At 40.8% G+C, this 20,776-nt stretch overlaps 1 protein-coding gene across 1 annotated transcript in view; it reads right to left on the bottom strand.

Moving 5' to 3' along the window:
* Nucleotides 1–380: 380 nt before the first annotated feature.
* RAPGEF5 (Rap guanine nucleotide exchange factor 5) overlaps nt 381–20,776 on the bottom strand; it is a 156,747-nt gene continuing 136,351 nt past the window's right edge. Inside the window, exons 21-26 of the mRNA XM_058024290.1 lie at nt 19,568–19,658; nt 16,880–16,930; nt 15,719–15,806; nt 12,522–12,586; nt 7,513–7,567; nt 381–4,137 (exon numbers count right to left, since the gene is read on the bottom strand). Coding sequence (XP_057880273.1) covers nt 4,019–4,137; nt 7,513–7,567; nt 12,522–12,586; nt 15,719–15,806; nt 16,880–16,930; nt 19,568–19,658 — 469 coding nt within the window. The 3' untranslated portion in view covers nt 381–4,018. The remainder of the gene's footprint in view (nt 4,138–7,512; nt 7,568–12,521; nt 12,587–15,718; nt 15,807–16,879; nt 16,931–19,567; nt 19,659–20,776) is intronic.

A 20,776-nucleotide genomic window follows, 5' to 3' on the forward strand; every position in this document is an offset into this window, starting at 1 on the left:
GGAAAGCATTTGCTGTCCTCAGTAAGAGGATCAAGTGCCAATAAGCAGACTCCAGAGGATATGAAGATGGATTTACTCCTCCCCTCTCCCACAGGGACTTCTCATGGTGGCTCGAGGCCCCTCCTTGGCTGAGCTGTGATGACAGGGCACAGCTGAGGCCCCATTATCATTCCTGCTTTTGAAACGTTGGTACCAGCAAGTCCCACTGACCAGAGACAGATGAGCAGCTCTGAAAGAGGTCAGGCTCCTGAGCCTCTGTGTGAGCCTGCATCCATCTCACAAATGCAGTGAGGGTCTGTGGAACTGGAGGACTGGAAGTAAAATATTTCACATTGGAACAATAAGCATGTGTGGTAGGCATAAAGGCACAGAGCTCAGACTTCATTAAGGTAGTTTTTATATTTTGAAAAGCAATATTAAAAAACACTGGAAAATGCAAGATAAACATAACAGTTGCTTCTACAAGTTTTAACCTTGTATTGCTTGGCCATTTTAACATATAAATTATTGCTTACTAGCGCTCATAAATACACGACACAATAATATGTACAGAGGCAAACAAGCATGAAATATTCAAAGGAAAACATTGGCAACATTGATTCTGGTAAATCAGATTATTTCATACATACCAGGTCTCTTGATGGTGGATAACTACTAGCTGTAGTCCCTGAGAAGTTAGGTAAATACCTTGATTTGGGGGTTTCTGTTTTATTACTTTTAATGCAAGCTGACACCGTTATGGCACTCAAGAGGGAACAGGCAGGTGTTCTTACTCAGCTCATTGACTTCATCCCAGTCTTTAACAGTGTATAAGATGACAATAAATAGGCTATGCAAATAAATATTACTCTGCTTAAATGTTTAGTATTTACATCTTCCTTTGAAATTTTTACAGCAGAACAGGTCTTATTTCTGATAACACCCTTTCTTTTGCCACTGCTATGCAAATGAAATTTATTGCTATTCAAGATGATGTTGGAACCAAAAAGCTGTGTTAGAGAAACATCTAAATTTGTTGCAACAAAATCCCACTTCAAAGAGGTACAAAGTGACACAGCTCTTTCCCTTGTTCTATCTAATTACTCCTCTTAGGTATGAAAAAAAAAAAAAAGTGTGCAGAGTATTTAACCCCAGATGTGATTGCGATAAATGGAATTTACAAGATTTATAGATTTTATACCACATAACCTAATTGCACTATTGAAGGATGTTAAAAAAATCACACAATATCACCAGTGCTGGACCCTGGGAGAGGCTGTATAGTGCTGCCCTTCCCTAATACAGGGTCTACTTCTAGTTCTCCTCCTAACTTCCACATCTTCAAACTGCTTGCCAGTCTGCAGCAAAGCTCTGCAATACTTCACCAGTGGAATGAAGACATAGAAGGGCCTTTTTTTAATTAGACATATTAGCCACAAGTTTGGGCTATTTACTTTTCCTTTATAGTAACAGTCCTAAGGCCCAATTCTCAACACTTAATTGATGCAGCCATGTTGGATCCTCACACCTGAAACTTGAATCTGAGGTATACAGGGCATTACAAAAACTAGTTTGCAAAGCTGTGACAAGTTGTTTAATTAGTCACTGCAGAGATAACAAGGTAAATGCTAGCTGTGTGCCTTCAGACTGATTTTATGCCAGCTGCAAGTGATAGACAACACCTGATTTAGTGTGAAATTACAGATGTGCAGAAAGCCAACACCTCAGCTGGCTCAAAGCCTATTGGGATGAGTTAACCCATCCCTTTACTTCATTTTGAGTTGGCAGAATGAGGAGAGTTCCAGGTAAGTCTATCAGGCTTTCCAATCAGACCCTCAGCACAGAGTCATCTTTCTTTTTTTTTTTAATTTTTTTTTTTTTTCTTTCCTTCTTTCATTTTCTTGTCTTTTATTCTTCTCCAACTCAGCTGCTGCTTCACCCACAGTAGCCACCAAAAGTATCACAGAGCCAAATGCAGTGAACTGAGAAACAGCCCCACCTTCTCACCCTGAATACCTCTGAATGCTCCCTCTCCCACAGATTTCCAGAACAACTTTGTGGACTAGAGTGTTACACCTCACAAGCTGAAGCATGCAGGCTGGTCTACATACAGGTTCCTAAAAATAATGCCACAGTAAAAAAAAATTCACAAGAGGGAGCTCAAAACCCAGGAAAGCATCCAGGTAATGCAGCTATGTTGGGAATTCTAAGTGCTGTAGCCCTAGGAAGAACTGCAGAAACACAAGCAGCAAATTGTATCTGGTTTTTGTTCTTACACTGCAAAAAGGAGCCCACCACAGCTAGTATCTTCATTTGAACAGTTTTGGTCTGTTTGCACAAAAAAGTTATTTACAATATGTGCAGTCACATCTACAGAAGAACATAGGAAATTTTTACTCCATGGCCAGCAAGAGTTTATTTTTTTTTTCTTTTTACTGGGTAAAAAGAAATTTCTTTTTTCTTAAAAAAAAATCATATAGTATTTGATAATAACAAAGTACAAGCAAATACATTTCTGAAACATCTGTTTCCTTTACAATAGATCTATACAATATTTCACAGATGGGAAAACTGAATGCATTCTACAGATTCCCCCACAGACTACTTGTTAAAGCTGCTTTTTTTTTAAAATCACTTTAAACCAGAGATAACACAATTAGGAAGAGCATGCTACTTCAGTATTCCCACATTTTAGTAAAGGAGCATTTTCTTGGAAGTCTTCCTCATGTGGAAGACATACAACAGAGATGGGCAAGCAATGCAATGTGTCCTCCCTGCTCTGTAAAGAGACCTTCACTGGCACTGTGAGTCAGTGCACAAAGACATGCCAAGGAGCACCCTCTGCACGTTCCTGTGGGATTCACTGGATCATCTCAGGGCTGCTCCTTAGCACTGGAAACCAGGTGATGGTGATGCTTGAGATGCAGGTCAGCTGTAGACATTACTTTAGAAATGCTGCCTCAGCACAGGCCCAGATGCAGTACTTTTACCTACATGAGAATTGTCATGGGGAGGGCTGTGAAAGGGACAAAAGCAGTTAAGGCACTCTGATGCTGAGAGCCTGGTGTGTCTGCAGGTAATTGCACTGGTACCCTGTAAGGGGCACCTTTCTGATCTTTACAAACTAAAAGCATGTGCAAGTTAGGTGAAATTTTACTTCCTGAAATGGTATTTCCAATGGGGGGAATTAGAAATGTAGATGGATCTAGGCATTTGCCTGTGAATAGATACAAAAAAAGCTGTAATCCAAGCAGAAAACAAAGTTCCTGCTATAATAATTTATAACACATTAACTGCAGGAGCCAGTGCTAAATCTGAGATAACTGAAAAGGAAGAAAATAATATGTTTTCAGTATACAAACAAGTGTTTCCATAAATTGCAACAGAAGTGGATTGGCTCCTACAGTGTGTTTTAGAAAGCATATTTTTACAGGAGCCATAACAGAGTGAACTGCTTACTGCTGACCTCCACATCGCAACACATTCTTGAGTTTCATCTGGTTGCACTGCCTTGTTAGATTCCTGCTCCAGGTTGCTCACACATATCAAATGCTATGCTCCAGTGGGCTCATGGGAGCTGCACAGATTGCACATTATTTTTGGCAACAATACTTTGGCAGCCTTGAATTAGTGAGGTACATACTGTGGTGAACTGGGAATCAACCCCCTTGCGGCATGTTGCTCGCTGAAATGTTTTGCTGCTGTGACACGATGATTCCTTTCCTTCTAATACTGGCAGAATCTGCATTGAAAGCTACACAGGACCAAACAATATTTTCACAGAAACCAAGCTGCTGAGCTCAAAGGACACTGCTCTGCTGCCTCAGGTCCCAGGGAGCAGCGGGAATGGCACCAAGCTTGCCCTGCAATCCTGCGAGCAGCTCCTTTGCTGGCTCTTGCCTGATTTTCCTGCGCACGTTGTGTGAGCTACTGATAAAACTCAGTAAACCGTTCTCCTATAGGGAAGCAACATGCTTGGCAGAAACATTCACTTAATTCAAAGTGCTGCAGTTACAAGGTTACATGAAGCTGTGCACGCTCACGCTCGCGGCTCTATCCTGTGAGAGAGCTCAAACAGAGCTTGCTGGTTGTCGATGACATGCAGGTGGTGGACGTATGGCTTCAGCTCGTGGTGCTCTTTCGAAGGAACTTCATTGCCTGCAAGACAGGAGAAAGGGGATGGATCAGAAAGCTGCGCCTTGCCTGCTGCTCCTCTGTCCTCTGTCACAAAGTCACTGCTGTGCCACTTGCCGGGTGCTAGACAGCCAAAGGAAAGACAGCCAGTAACCCAAAGGACTTGCTGCTCAAGTGCAATGAATGAGGTAACAGCTAGATAGAGAACAGGAGAGAAGAAAAAAAAAAGGCAATTCTGGGCAGCCAGCATGCATAAAGGAGGGGGACATGAGGATGACAAGAAGCTGACTCTTACCAAGAGGAAGATTTAATTCTACTGGCAGTACAGGCAGTCCATCCCCTGTAAGGGTGCTTCAAGGGTTCCTTTGTGCTGCTCTGGCAGCACAATGGGACCTTGAGCAGGGGTGGGTATCCCAGCCTGCAACTCTTTAAAATTTTTAACCCAGTCCACAAGACAGCAGGCCCTGGATGATTTTCTTCAGAGCCAGTGAAAGGTGACAGCACAGCAGATGGATATGAAACCTCTTCAAAGCTGCTCTGACAGGCCTCTGTGTTTTGATCTGTTAGGCTTTTGATTTCTGATCTTGTAACAGAGACAAAAGTCATGCTGCCATTTCATGGGAGTTTATGCAGCAAGAGGAATTAGCTGTGTAACAGACAGTCTGAAGGGTGGCCTGAATAGCAGCTGTTTTCTGGTACAAGCTTTATCCTCAAAATGGGCTTGTGGGACCTCCCTGTGAAACCATCCAGCATGGCTGGTACCAGCAGAGACACATAAAATAAAGCCAAGCCCAAGATCCTTCAAGACAGGCAGAGAAAGCAACATTGCTGACTTCTGGCAGATGAGCAAAGCTGGAAAGCTCCGTTCATGTCCACGTCCTCAATATTACCATAAAATGAAAAAAAAACCACCAACTTCAAAATTCCCTGAACCAATCAGCTTAACTCATATACTTCTTCCCTCTCCTTTGTTTCATTATCATCCTTTTCTCCACACTCTCCAGCTGTATGAGCAAGTTTCCAGGAGTCACCAACCCCTTGTTTCTGAAGTCCTCTCTGTGGTGCTGTGTGTGTAACACGGGATGTGAATGCAGCCAGCTCTGCCTGTGGCTGCTGATGGGGCTCCTGGGCAGCTGCCCTAAAGAGCTCTTGCAGAGCAGCCATCTCACTTGAGCAGTGTTGGAGAGAACAGGATAATGTGATAAATTTCTGTCAGGCTACAGAGCTGATCTTTCTGTTCTGAGGGAACAGGATCCCAGCAGCTGTGCTGCTCATAGTGAAAAACATTTGTATTTCTCATTAACACCTCGAATAACAAAAGCTTGAATTATGTTGTTTTTTCAAGCTGTTCTTCTTCACTTTGGAAATGCTATTATTTGTTTTCAGGATTTAGGATATAAATGTTATTTGCTTTAAACAGGCATTTCTGTTTTACTTGGAATCTAACCAGTTTCTAATCCAGAAACAATTTGGCCAGCAAGCTTAATATACATGATACAGTTCATAAACAATAATAATATTCCTTGCTTAGTTTTGTTTGAATTTCTTCCTAGAGTGAGATGCCTGCTGCTCTTAGGCCAATCTGGGAATTGATGCAGTAGAAAGATTCACATTCCTGAGTGCAAAATAAGCCCACTAGAAAAGGAAACTGTCCATAAAGTCTCAATAAATATTCAGTGAATTCATTTCATGCCTAAACGAATTTTAGGGAAAAAAAAGTGCCTACAGGGATGTCTGTATAAGCTGCTTTTTAAATGCCAGCTTCACAATAAATCAAGTCTGTGCTAAAATAAAATAACAATTGCCTACTTCAAACTACCAGTTTATATGATAAATCTCAGGTATTAACCTTGGATTTATGCTGCAAGACTTACAAAATCACTTGGAAAAATAAAAAAGGCAAAAACAAGATGAAAGATGGGCAGGGAAAATGCAAAAAGCCCTCACATCACTGAAAGGAAACAATGTTACTTTTCATAATGCCAAACAGGAGACCTTTTAATTTACAGAGGCATGGTTTGGATTAATCAATATTTCCTTCTATATCTGAATTAAAAGAAGGCACATCTTGCTCCTTCTCCCCTGCTTTGTCTCTTACATACATTTACATACATTTATATCTATATATTTTATATATCTCTTTTTAGAAAAATTACTGAAGAACCATGATACTGAGCAGTCATTGTATAAAGGTAATACTGTATAGACATGTAGTAATTCTATAGAGCAAATGTTTAACAGAACTCTTAAAAGTACCTATTATTCTCCAAGGTATCTGTATTTATAATTAAAATTATGATTATTGTTCTTTTTGTTGGAGTCAATGCTGACAGCTGCTGAAAAGTCAGTGGAAAAAAGTTATTATTCAACTCTATTTTCCCCAAGGCTGCAGCACAGTTCTGAACTTCTCTTTGAAAAAGAGGTTTTAGTGGCCTCAATAAATGACATATTTAGTGGGTTTGGCTTAAAAACTAACTGCTTCCTAAAGTAGTTCTTCTGTCCCCTTCCTGTATTTAACATCTCTGCAGAGAATAAGAACACTGAGAAGGAGAAAAGCAAGGTTTCTCCTCTAAGCAGCAGAACAAAGAGAGCTGAAGTTTTCTGGCATGGTCCCTCAGGGTTGGATTCTCTAGTGGCTAATAAGGCAGAAAGAACAACAAAAAAAATATTTTTAAAAAAGCAACAAAAAAAGTCCTCTGTGCAGCTGAGGCACTCACAGTCCTTGCCTCCAGCATTGATCCTCCAGTGTCTAAAGCAGGCACAGCTATATTTGCAGCTTCCCCTAGAAGAGGAAACAAGCCCCTCATTTCTTCCTACTCAACCACTTTCACAAAACCCACTGGATCCTCATACCTTCAAGACTTGTAGAGTTTTGTGAAACGTCCTTGAGAAGCCCAGACAAACACAAAATTGCTCTTGGTGAAGAGCTGAGTGAGAAGCTGTGGGGATGAGTACCATCCTTTAGCTGCTGGAAGCCAAGGCAGCTGTGAATTCCTTACCAAAACACTGGGACTGGCAGGAGACTGAGCTAACTCCTTGATAGCTGGGAAAGGCAGAAACAGCAGCCTACACCAGGGGCCTCCATTGCTGAGTGCAGCTGGCACAGATCTTACACAGGCTTTGGAAGAGATGGCAATGTTTGCAGGAAAGTAATTTGCTAAAATTTGGAAGCCGTTCCTAGAAACATTTTGTAAACTAAAGCTAAAACTGTGGGTTTTGCTGTGTTGATCTTCCAAAAATGATGCCTTCTCTTGACCATTGGTTAAATAGGTTTTGACCACATTCTGTAGTAAACCTGAGCAACTGGAAAGAAAACGGGGAAAAAACACCAAACCAAAAGCTCAACAAACCCTCAAGGATGTACAAAGGCAAAAGAAATAGGAAATTTTGTCTACTCACCAAATTGGTTATTTCTGCAATGTCTCAATGACCGAACAGTATCTGCAATCATGTGCTGCAAAGACAAAACAATAAACATCAGTGCAAAGACCTAGGAGAGATTCTGTCATCAAAAAAGCCTGAAAAATCTCCTTGCCCTACACTGAACAGAAAAAAGCAACTGTGGTAAGGTAGAAAATGAAGACAGCAGGAGAATCTTTGCTCTTTGGTATCTTAGTGATAACATTTGATGAAACAGGGTTAGTCAGGATGTCTTATTGATATCACACAGATTAAATGAGAACAACTCCCTAGGAACCTATGGAAAGTGGTAATGAAAAATAAACAAACAATTGCTCATTTTTCTTACAGCAACTTTTATTAAACTGAAAACCTACAGCAAGGAAGGCCTGTGGACTGGGTGAGTGCTTTGGTGGTCAACCCCAGCTTTAGTGCATTATCTAAGGTACTGTGAAGTCTGCAGCCTCTCCTCCTGCCTCCACATCTGTATAATTGGACTGTAAGCCTCTCTGTGGCACAGACTGCACCCCTTAGTGTTCACTTGTGTAATGCCACCACACTCAGGCATCACTCTCAGCCAGGCAGTTCTCTCAGCCTGACCAGCACAAAATAAAAGAGCCCACAGCCCAAATGCTGCAGAGCAAACACCCTGGCAGCTCCACAGGTAGGTACCAGGTAAAACTGTCCTGTAGGTATGCTGCTTTAACAAAAGATAGTGCTTACAGGGATATTGGATGTTCACTTACATTAAGCAGAGGAAACAAAAGGTTTAAATTCGGTTTCTCATTCAGGCTCTGGTCATCAATTTATACAAAAATTGGGATTATTCACTACAAATCGGTAGAGGGAGCTTATTTTTACAGGATACTACCCACAAAGTTCTTAAGCCATTACTTTTTAAAAATTTTACTGTTTCTGAGGCAATTCCTCACCAAATCTAGTAAATAAAAGAAGCAAATTGCAGTTAGCAGGAATGATCTGAAAGCTCATGCAAACAGCTGATGCTCATTTTACATGTCCCTCAAAAATTATTAGAGGTGGAAAGCATTAATTGTCTTGAGCAGAGTATGTTTAAGACCAGACTGATGCAGAAAAGCTCATCTCTCAACATCCTGGGAGTGGCTTACAAGGCTCCTCCACAGAAAAGCTTATCATGAGAGCACATTTAATGGAAACTTCATATTTCTTTCATCAGTAAATCAAAATAATTTTTCTTGTTACCCGCTGTGCTTCATTTGCCATGAAATTACACAATCTCTTGTGCTGATGTCCTTGCACTGATTATAATGAAGTTCTAATGAGACGATCTAGATTTCACGATCAATAATGTGAGTACTGGCAGTACTGAAACTTCCACCAGTGCTGCTGCTGTGATGTTTCCCAGCCAACACTCTCTGCATTTGGATTTTACAAGTCAGAAAAACCCACCCATCCCATACACTGTAACTCTTTACTGTCTCTCCTTTGAAGTCAGTCACTGTGAGGGTTCGTCCCAGGACTGGCTTCTGTAGGTGATGCTCTGGTGAGGGAAGAACCTCTTAGTGCAACATTTAAAGCAGAATTGCAGATCCTCTGCCCTTGGTATTCTAATTATGAATTTCTCTCTGGTTTCAATTCTCTGGGATCCAAAAGTAATGCAGAAGCATTACAGCCAATGTATCTGCAAAGCAAATGCTATCTCCTGTCTGCTTAAACAGGTGCTTGAATACTTGTTAGTGTGATAAGTAACACACATTTCTGTGGCTTTTCAGCCGCCCGGGATCATTAGCACTTTTTTCACTGAGGACAGCAGAGCCTCGGGCTTGGGGTTGCACAGATATTTGGGGGGGTGGGTTAACCCACAGCTGCACATACACAGTCCTTACAGCTGAAGGCTCTGGGTAAGCAGGTGTTATCGAAAAGGGTAATGGCCATTGACCTGTAATAGAGTTTGCTGGAGTGTGGCTAAGACATGTCATTGCTAAGACATAGCTGAAGGCTGGAGAGAAAAACCTGAAGAAGCCACATTTTAGTGAAACAGCTAAGAAAATACCACGGAAATTCCTTGAGATGTGACCATGTAAGGCTATATTTTCATTTATTCCTTCAGATTTAGTTGAAGAAGTAAGTATAATACTAAATATTGATCTAACATTATAATAGACTAGATTTTACACAAAATGCAATTAAATAAACCACTGCAACCCCTTCACCTTTGCTAAAGCTAGGTAACATTCCTGAAACAACAGATCACTTCTTTTCCTTCTCTTGGCAAATTTCCTTCTTTACATTTTGAGTTAACTTTGTATCCACTGCTATAATTTCATGTCAAATAAAATCCAGTCATGGTAGGATTGCTGAGATCTAAGAATATAAAAGAAGCAGGGATTGTAGGGAGAAGGATCTTTAATAAAAGAAACTAATACAGTTGGAAAAAATAATGGTTCAGACTGACAAGTCCTCCTTCAGGTGGGATGTTTAATGTAGAAATGAAATATTTCAAAATAGTAATCCAAACGGAGACACAAGAAACCATCTTTGCTTTGAAATTCATAAGTGGAAATTCTAGTCATTTATGACAGTAAGTTCCTTCCCCAAAGCAGTAATCTGCTATGGTAGAATAATTCCTTTCTTCTTTTTCTGCAACAGCAAATTTGCAGGTGAGGTTCAGTGGCTTGATCCAAATCGAGCAGGAGTCAATGTCAATCCTAATTTTTCTCAGCTAAGGCCAGAAAGTGCTCAGCACTTCAGTACAGAGCACCGAGGAGGACATTGTTCTTCAGGACAAAGCCCTTACAATTAGAAAAGAAACACGACTGATGAATAGGTGATCATGCGTACTGCATCCTGTGAGTTCATGGCCACTGACTCAATCCAACTGAGCCAGGGCAATACCAGTGTGCAGCCCGAGTTTCCACTACACTGATATTTAAATCTCTCCTAAGCCCCCACTTCCTAAGCTTGCACTATTGCCTGCATTCATATGCACAGGGCTGCATGAGACAGCATGTTTCTGAGAGCGTGATCTGAATGACAATTTGGAGGAAGTGTCAATCAGAACAACTCTCACCCCACAGCCATCACCTCAGTCTCTCCCCCCTTGCCATTTAAAATGCCCATTATCCATTTGAATGGAAAAGGTGAGATCCTGGCTCACTGAAGTCAATTAGCACAGCTCCCACTGCCTCTGGAAACACAATGGAGACAGAAAGGAAAGGGATTCTTACCCCAGGAAGCCCAGCATGCATTAAACATATACACGATTACACAACAAACAAACAAACAAACAAACAAACAAACACAGCCTGCTAAGGCTGGACAAGAATTAGATTCTACATATTCACTAAATAAATATATGGGCCAGTGGAAGGATTTTAATAACAATTATGGTGCATCAAGGGCTAGTTTAATTTACATGTTAATTGGATGTACTTCCAAGAGGCAATGAAGAAGAACATGCTAATGAGTTTTATGAAAACACCTAAAGGTCAAACAGTTAATGGACTTGGAACAAGAAAACCTTTCATTAAATGCAAATTAGTATTCTTGTAAACTCTGCAACAAGAAAAGGTACAGAAATCAAATAGAAACATGAAAAAAAGGAGCTCAGGTTCAAAAGTCAGAGCCTACATCTGCTTACAAGTTGAAAGACAACCTATATTATGATAGAATGTGAAAATATGTTCAACATCAGGTTCATTAATAATTCCATGGTTGTGTGTTCATTCCCAACCAAGTGTAAACACATGGAGAAAATAGTTGGGCACAATTCACCAACCAGAGCCATCTGCAATAAGAGTTCCATGGCACACCTGGACAATTGCAAAGAACATTTTGGTTTCTTGGTCAAATACTATAGGCCAAGAAAAAAAAAATTCCAAGCTTCTCTACTCCACCACTGTTCAGATATATAGACTTTGGCTTTTAGTGCCATAGAAGCACAGACTAAGCTGAGCTGGAAGGAATCCGCAAGGATCATTGAGTCCAGTTCCTGGCCCTGCACAGCACCATGCCCATGAATCCCATCACGTGCCTGAGAGCATTGTCCAAACTCTTCTTGAACTCTGTCAGGCTTGTGCCATGACCACTTCCATGTGGGAGCCCATTCCAGTGCCCAAACACTCTCTGGGTGAAGAACCTTTTCCTGATATCCAACCTAAACCTCCCCTGACACAACTTCAGGCCATTCCTCGAGTTCTGTCCTGGTCACCACAGAGAAGGGATCAGTGCCTGCCCCTCCTCTTCCCCTCAGGAGGAAGCTCTAGACTATGATGAGCTCTTCTCTAGGTTGAACAGACCAAGTTCATGAAAATGTTACCAGAGAAAACCCCCAAACTGAACAAAACCAACCAACCACAAAGCAACAACAAAAACCAAACAAACCACCAAAAACCAACACAAATTAGGCAACTCAAACCTCTCTCAGTAATTCCATGCCAGAGTAGATGCCATATGATGCCTAGAGTGAATGTGGCCAAAAATAAATCATCAAATGCCCTTATGCATAAAAACTACACTAGTGATATTTACAGTCAGTTTAATTTGTACTTCAGACATTATTTTCTTCCTCATTTAACATAGATCAAAAAGTTTAACTTTCATTTAAGATCCCTAAAATTACAATACCACTTGCAGGTGATAAACTAGAGAAAACTGAGGGGAAAAACAAAAAGGAAACATAATTCAGAGAAAGCTGAAGCAGGAGAATTTTACTAATATGAAGCAGCCCACCAGGTGATGCAAAGGAATTGATCTCACTGGGTATAAATGAAGAGTGGACTGTGTAGCAGTGATGATGGCCATTAATGGTTCAGCCATTTTACACAGAAGTAGAGGAGAAAAGGAGAAGAGAGAGAAGCAGAGGAAAAGAGCAGGGGAAAGAGACTTGTCTGTTTCATCCTGCTTGCTCTTTTCTACCCCTGATTATTTCCTCGTGGTTCGGCCAGAAGAAAACCTTACAAGATAAGGAAAGCAAAGGGAAGAAGAGAACATAAATGTTTTGAAAAACAGGAAGGATAAAATTAGCTTACCAGCTTTTCAAAATTAACAAGGTTATCCAGAAACGTTTTATTTCCTTCATGGATGAATGTTACATCTGGGGAGAAAAAAGGAAAAGCAATTACTATTCACAACCTCTTTTTTAATGCAAATAAATAAAATTACTAAACAGCAACAAAAAGAAAGAAAAAAAAAGGTAAGTATCCCATTAAGGATTGAGACAATATCTTGTAACAGTGAAACAAAAGCCTGGCCTAATGATGACATGCAGAGATTATTAGATAACAACGATATTTACACATTGTTAAGAAGAAGAGTATTTTTAAGTGGGGGCAAGGATTTCTTATTAAACCTGATCTGTGCTACTTCTGGGATGTATAATATACAGAAGATGGCTGGGAGCAGGGGAGGGCACCCAGAGGGATGGCCTTGCATGGCCCAGGCTGGGACAGGTCTGTCCCTGAGCCCAGAGCCCCACGGGGGCAGAACCACCAGGTTCTAGAGATGGCTCTGACACCCCTTCATCTCCCTCTGTGGGACAAAGGACTGTAAAGTCCTCCCCAAAGACAAGTCCCCAGCAGCGGACAGCCAGAGAGGTTAATCACAAGACACCAAAGTACAAAGTACAAAGCCTTGAAATAAGCATCATGCCTGGGGAAAAACGCTTTTATGTAGTGTTGTTGGAGGGAATTTGCAAAGGCAACAAAAAGGTCAGAGGAAAAGGTCTGTATTTGGCCCCAGGAAGAGAACTGAACACGGTATAATGAACTGGGGGGAGGGAATATCAAGCAAAATAAACGTTGCCAAGTTAGGATACAATTAAAACAGTAGCTCAAGGCCAGTTTTTCTAATGCGTATAAGGTCAGAAGTGAGACCTATCTTGGACATAAAGTACTAAGAATATGAATAGATTCCCTGAGGAAGTGGAGGCTCTGACTTCAATAGTGCACCCTGCAGGTTACTGACAGCACAGGCAGGAGCACCACAGCCCTGACCAGCTCTCCTGCAGGGGAGGGTACCCAGGAGATCCATGAGCAGAAAACGCTGGAGGAATGAGATGGCACTCCAATAGCATTACTCCTGAACAGTGCCAGCCGTGGATGCCAGCGGGAGAACAGCACACAGTGAATGGGACAAGAGTCCCTCCCAGCAGAGGTGTCAGCCTCCAGCCCAGCAGCCAAACTGTGCCCTCAGCATGTCCTCACCTCTAGTACTCCCTGTGATACCCACACGGACCCCACGGTTATGGGGGATTTCAGGAGAGGAAACCTGCAGAGAAGCTTTGTCACACCCGGCCCCCCATCCACCTCTACCTTCACCTTCTCTCAAAGCAGCCAAGCTGATTTATTTCCTTGGATATCAAAGGCTCACTCTGTGCCTGAGGGGCATTTTGTAATTGCTTGGAATTGAAATGCTAAACGGCTTCAAATGCTGCTGGAAACCCGGGGCTGGGACTCTCCTGGGGGGCGATGGAGAGCCCCTGCGCCCCTAGGGTTGGGCTGGGACAGACAGGATGCCAGCCCGGACATGCAGAAATCACAGTACATGCTGCCAAAACCTCCAGCAGCACCTCCCCTAGCCCCGGGCTGCATCCCACAAAGCAGAGGGAAAGGAGGGACCCTCTGCACCTCCTCTGCTGGGCTGCTTGGGGCACCCAGGGAAAGGGACACAGAAAGGACACGACTTCAGGACACAGGCAGTGCTTGTGTCTGTACCAGTGCAGTTAAAAACTGTCCATCACTTCTAATGAAAAACCTATACTGGAAGCAGAAATTTTCACACAGCTTTTTAAGTCATTGACAGCAATATGTGTATCTCTGAGGGCAGAAGGAACAGAAATTTGCTTTGCAGCCAACAACTAAGAGTCTAGATAAATTCAGTGGAGCAGAAAATTGCATCTGAACTAGGTTATAAGGGTATATCACAGTATTTTATTACATATTTGAAAAATCTGCCTGATTCTCAAAAGCTGTGTCTGTGTGCTGTGAGAGCTCTGCATTTAAATTTAATTAACTTTTAAAAGGACACTCTCAAGTTATTTTTCATAATTTAAGATTTTTCTTTTTTTTTTAATTGAAACTACTTTTGTTCCTATTGTGATGAAATACACCAATTTGCCACGTTATTAATGATTTCTATGTTACCCATTCCTATTCTACTGGTCTTGGAAATGACCTTAATACAAATATGCTTGATATGGAATAAATTCCATTGCATTGTGCAATATTCTGGGAATTAACAACCTTGGCAGTATCTCCTTATGGACCACTGTACTGAAGGACATTACTGCATTAATTTCAAAGTCTGCTTGCTATCTCCAATTCAAGTTAAAGATACAAATGCTGTCTAGGTGCATGTTCTTACACACCAAATTGTAATGCTGTGCAAACATCATTGCTACAAGTGACTTGTGTCTGCTGCTTTTGTTTGCAGGCAAGAGGTACTCCAGAACACTTTGAAAATTTTGATTTTGAAGCCTTGATAATTGTATCCATCTGAATTATTGCAAACTCCTTTGATGTGTGCAAAGAGGGGAAGTGTCTGGTGGCCCCCAAACTGTCACCAACTGATCTGGAGAACTGCCTTCAAACATTTCACAGCAGCAGGTTGGAATAAACAGCCTAAAGAGAACACTTTCAGAACACAGGAATAAACAAGTGAATTTGCCATGTTCAAAGACTAGGCAATTAATAATTAATGACTCCAAGACAATGGAATATTTTAAATACATGCCACTTAATTAGTTGCCCAGCTCATTGCATTAGCAAGTAGTTGTACTTTATTTTAAGACTTAAAAAAAAAATTATTTTAGATAGTAAGATTTTATTTATCTCTTTCAGACCTATAAGAGACTTGGAAATCCCCTCCTCTAGGAGGGAGGCATCTCCCAGCAGGCACCTCAGAGCAGCAGAATGACCATGGCCACTGGCTCAGGGGCCTGCAGGGTCACACTTCCCAACTGAAGGGGATGTGGCCAAAGCAAAAGCACACAGCTCTATCCACACTTGACAGGACACCATGAAGTTTTAAAACCCATGTGAAAATTGGGATCTTCCCACTGTCTTGAAAGGGAGTTTATTATCCAGACCAAGTGCTGCCTTGTCAATACCACTATATCTGTCACATACTCATCTTAAGAGCATCCAAAGAAAAAATCACCTTACAGAAGGTGGTTAAAATCACTTGTTTTAATTAACAACAGTGAAGAGCAGCCAAGCTTTTACATTACCTTTCAGAAGTAAGGGCATGAAGGGGATTTTCGGAGATTTCATTTTCTTGAATGCATCTCTGTAAGCTTTGTGATTCAGAGAAGGATCCTACAAAACCATTTGAGTAATAGACAGAAAAATCAATAGGCTATAAAAAGAGCAATTCTAAATCCATTACAGGCTTATGATCTGAACATGATTTAGATATAAAAGGTTTCTTTGGGATGCAAGGTAGCTGAAGGTTTTCTAAGCCAGCTGACATGCTAAACTGAACAGGAACGTAAACAGTGAAAGGAACAAAAGCAATTATGTTCCTCTAGATGAAGCAGTGCTAAATTGAGAGGAAAGTGCAGAATAGATTCACTTGAACTGCTCTTTAATTTCCCCACAAATTTCTATTAGCAAAATCCCTTACTATATAGCAGAAAATGTATCCCCCAATGTATTGCTGATTAACTTCTTTAAAAAAACCAAAACAAACATCACCAAACAGCAACAAAAAATACCAACAAAAACTGCTTTAAGATCCATGGAGCATGCTGGAGACTTTCAAAGAAAATTAGGTAGCATGTTTCTGTGGCATTGTGTAGGCAGTTCAAAAAGTCATCTCAATTTCCAATGTAAACACCAGCTCACACAGAATCTTTAAAACACATTCATTTATAATGAACTCCAAGTACAGAAGCATGACAGCTGGTAAAGGCTGCATCTCCTGTTCCCCGTGCCAGGCAGTGATCTTACCATGCACCCACTTCCGTGACAGCCAGAGGAAACATTTGTTTATTCTGCTTTGATAATGCTGACAAAGACCCTTCAGCCTCAGATTTCGACATTTGTTTTTTTAAAACTTGAGCTGGTCTCTTTTTCTCCTGATCTGCAGCATATTGCTTCAGATAAAGGTTGATTAGGTACCAGGGAAAAGGAACAGCTCCCAAATTGATGCTGGTGAAACTGCATTTGCCTCTCTCTGCCCTTCCTCCCTCTGTCAGGCACAGAGCCTCTCTCCTTTTCATGTTTGCAGACCACCCTGGAGCTCTGGAGAGCCACGTGGCCTTCAGCAAATCACAGATCTGACATGACAAGTCCAACTCCAGACAATAACAGGCAGACTCCAAACAAATTAGGAAGAAGGAAGGCAGGTAAATCTAGCAATGTTCTTCTGCTGCCAACATCATACTTACCGTCAAGCTTTCAAGTTCAGTGAAAAGTTTCTTGAACTTCCCAGGAATTTTCTGAAGTGTTGGAAAACGGAGAGGGAAAGAAAAAAAAAAAAAAAAGAGAGAATTTGATTTAGGCAGAAAAATGCTGAGGCATTTTCTTTTCCATGAGACTGCTCTGGGTGAAATGCCTGCTGCTGAAAGCACCAACAGGCACTCAACCCCAGCGCCTCAGCTCCCAGGGCCCTCATTACAGACCATGTTCTGGGCAAGGCCAGCAAGGAACTGGGCCCTGCAGCCTCATCCTGGGGACCTGCATCCTTCTAGCATGGAAACTGCTTGTTAGCAGCTAGTTTTACTTTCTTCTCCAGCTTCCATGACTAAACATCCATATCAAGCTAGATGCAGTAACTGAGAATTCAGAAACTGATCACATTCATGTTAAATAATTTCTTGTAATCAATCTTGCCCCAGAACATGGGTTCTAGAAATTGACAGGTCTCACACTCAGTGCTGCTTTGTACATCATGCCAGTGCTGATCAGGGTTAACACTGGCACATACTGGTGCCAAAGTGAGACATTTCCTTAATGAAACGATTACTCTGTCTCTGGTATCTGCTCCTAATCCCACAGAGAGGTGCATAAAAGACTTTCTAAGGGAGCCCAGGCACAAACTACTGTCTTGCCCCTCATGTCAATACCTGCTCTACTCCACAAACATCCACTTTCTTTGTCTCTAAAATGCTTTAATGGATTCACATTACTACACTCAAAGCAATTGTTTGCAATTTAAATTTTCATGCTGGTATTTCAAACTTGAAGGATGGTGTGTGGACCTTAAAGCCTGTCTATTTTTTCCAGCCATAATAGTTAGTCTAGTAAAACAGATCCCCTCTTAGTACAAATCCTGTCTTGTCTTTGTCCTTAGATCCTGACAGCCACAGTGACATTACCAAGAGAAAAGAGATTTAGAACAATTAGATTAAATGGATGTGTACAATTAAAATGCTAAAATGATTGAACATGGAACTGCAATTGCATTTTGTTTTCTATCTTAAATCGAGGAAAGCGAGGCTCATTAAAACACTGGATACTGTAGGAAAAAAAAGTAGAATATACTTGGGAGCATACTACTTGTTCAAGAAATCAAGTGCAGAGCCAATATGATTTAGTCTAAATGGCTGCTTAAATTTAGGTTGTTTCATTTACATGTGTAAGTAATTATAATTAATTTAAAAACATTGCTCTACTTTCTAGAAGTCACATTACTAATGCAAATAACCTTCTGCTTTTGAAACTTCCAGTGCAATGAAGTTTTACAAATAAAAAAAAGAAAGGATGTGACTTGATAAATATTTTACACACAAAAACGTGACATATTTACAGTGGTACATATGCAGAGGCATTCTTTGTTCTGACAAGCAACACATTCTGCTCTTCCTGAGAGAAGTCCAGGGGCAGTGCATGATCTCCAGAGGCCTCAGCACAGAGCAGAGTTCTGCATGGCTCTGTGCAGGAGAGATCTGCATCACTGCCTTTCAGACCATACTTGGTCTCTTCCACTCTCCTACCAGAGCCCAGAGAAATGGAATGAAGGCAACTTAGCAGGAGGCCAAGGCAAGTGCTCCCCAGAGAGGTGTTTCAGAGATATCAGAGGCAAGGGTCCTGTATCACTGTCCTCATGTATGTAGTTTTTCTAAAACTTTTATCTCTTATTTAAGTCAGCTCTTCCTTGCATATCTGAGTCCCTGTAAACAGTCACTGTCCTTGTTTCTGTGTGTGTCAAAGCCTCAGACATACAAGTCATGTTTCCATATGTGTGGTTCTAGCTGGGGGGGCAGACTTTGCTCTGGACAGTGTCAGACAGGTTTGTCAGTCTCTAGTGGCCCTCTGGTCCCAGCTGTTGGTGCTCAAACGTATCTCCAAGGCAGGAGATCACAGCCCTTCTCTGTCACTGTATTACAGATTGGTATTTTTGGAGTCCTGCCCACCTGTGGTGTTAAGGGCATGAAGGAGGGATAAGGCTTCAACCCACCCGGCTCAATTTATCCTTCCCCAGTATTTGGGTCATCAGCAGATACAGTAAACTTGCAGATACTGTAACTCAACATGGATGCCATTTGGATGGAATCAAAAAAATCACAACAGAAATACAGATCCCAGGGGGACCCTCCTTTAAACACATTCATACTCTGTAGCAACCAGTAGCTTTTCAAGCAAATAATCTCTGTTCCCCAATATGCTCCTTATTCATGGCTCATTTCCTAACTTTGTTGTTCAAGATGAGCAGCTGCAAAAAAAACCTGATGAAAGACAACTAAAGAAGGTTTATTTCTACTTTGTTGTTTTGTCTTTTTAATTAAATTATTCCAGAATAAGGTATTGCTTGTTTGGAGCCACCTTTGTAAGACTTTCTGTTCCGACATCTACTTAAAATCCTAGAATAATTTATTTTGTTTTAAGGGGATAAGATCTCCATGCTTTGTTCTTATTTAAAACTCTGGAAGGACACATTTAAGTGTTTGGTTTTTTTTTTAATACCAGCGTATCTAAGGTTTCAGGTCACAAAGAATTTTCTCCACCAACATTTCCTCCATGTTTGATTTCAGCATGAAAAAATATTAATCAGAAAGAAAAGGTAATTCACCAGTATACAGCATTTGTGCAAAATGGTTTTGACAGTGTCTGAAAGATATAAAGATGGGTCTTACCTCCCAGGTCTGAGACAGCCGGCTGACAGATGCAGTGTTGAGACCCATAACAATTGCAAAGAATGAATTCAGATTTCTTTGGGCTTTACAGCTGAGGAATGAAAATATGATTTTTTTGTACTCAGAATCAGCAAGAAATGGAATGCACACGTATCCTAGGTTACTGAGTCTCACTTCAACCCTCAGCACTAACATACAATCATCTTCCACATAATGAACTCATTAAATGTCCTCTCATAACCACCTGCAGTCTAGGCGATGGGGTCTCTGAGAAGTTTTTTAGAAAATGTTCTACTGTCTCATCAACCCTGTTGTTGGCAGGTTAATTTTTTTCCCTTTGCTGTCAAAAGTAATTTTCCCTTTTCAATGTTCAAGTTACTCCCAGCTGTCCTTTACCATACAGAATAACTCCTTGACCTCTATTCTGTTGTATAATAAATATTTTCATCTTCTTTTTCATCTTTTCTGTAAATTGTACAACATAGGTAGGTTCCTCCAATTTCTCTTTGTAGTTGTGGCCTGCAATTTGCTTTTCCATATTGTTATTATCGTTCATTGATTTCTTTGTAATTTATTTCAACTCATATTTAACTCTTATTTCCTTCACTACTTTCTCATGTAGTGAGACAGCAGGGAGGGAAGAAGAAATATAATTACTGTTCTACGTTCTTATGCAAGCATAAAACAAACAGCAAATTATTTATTTGGAACAGCATCACATTTTGTCCTTTCTTTTAATTTGTCATCTTTTATCACCCAAGGACCTCTGTCACAGTGCTGTTCTTTACAATCATGCATTTATTTCTTCAGCTCAGTATTAGCATTCTGTAGCTGAATTACTTCGCATCTATCTAAATTAAATCTTATCCTACTGTTGTTTGCACATGCCACTAGACTCCTTAGATAATTCTTTTTTTTTCCTATCTATCCTCCAGTGCATTTGCAATCCCTCATCATTTTTATTGTCTGAAAATCTGGTTAGTGTTCAATTTACATATGCCTATAAAGCAGTTGTAGCTAGTACTGGTTCCAGTACAGGTCCCAGTTTGCTCAATTCCTCTATTTTTTGACATTTTACTGTATACAATCAGACCATGCTTATTTCTAGTTCATTAGAAAACTTGAAATCCTGAAATACTGAGTCCTTTTAAAAAAAAAATATTGCCCTGTGTCATGCAGATTTTTGGAGACCATACAAATATATGGGTG

The sequence above is a fragment of the Melospiza georgiana genome, chromosome 1, assembly GCF_028018845.1.
Source record: "Melospiza georgiana isolate bMelGeo1 chromosome 1, bMelGeo1.pri, whole genome shotgun sequence".
Lineage (NCBI taxonomy): Eukaryota > Metazoa > Chordata > Aves > Passeriformes > Passerellidae > Melospiza > Melospiza georgiana.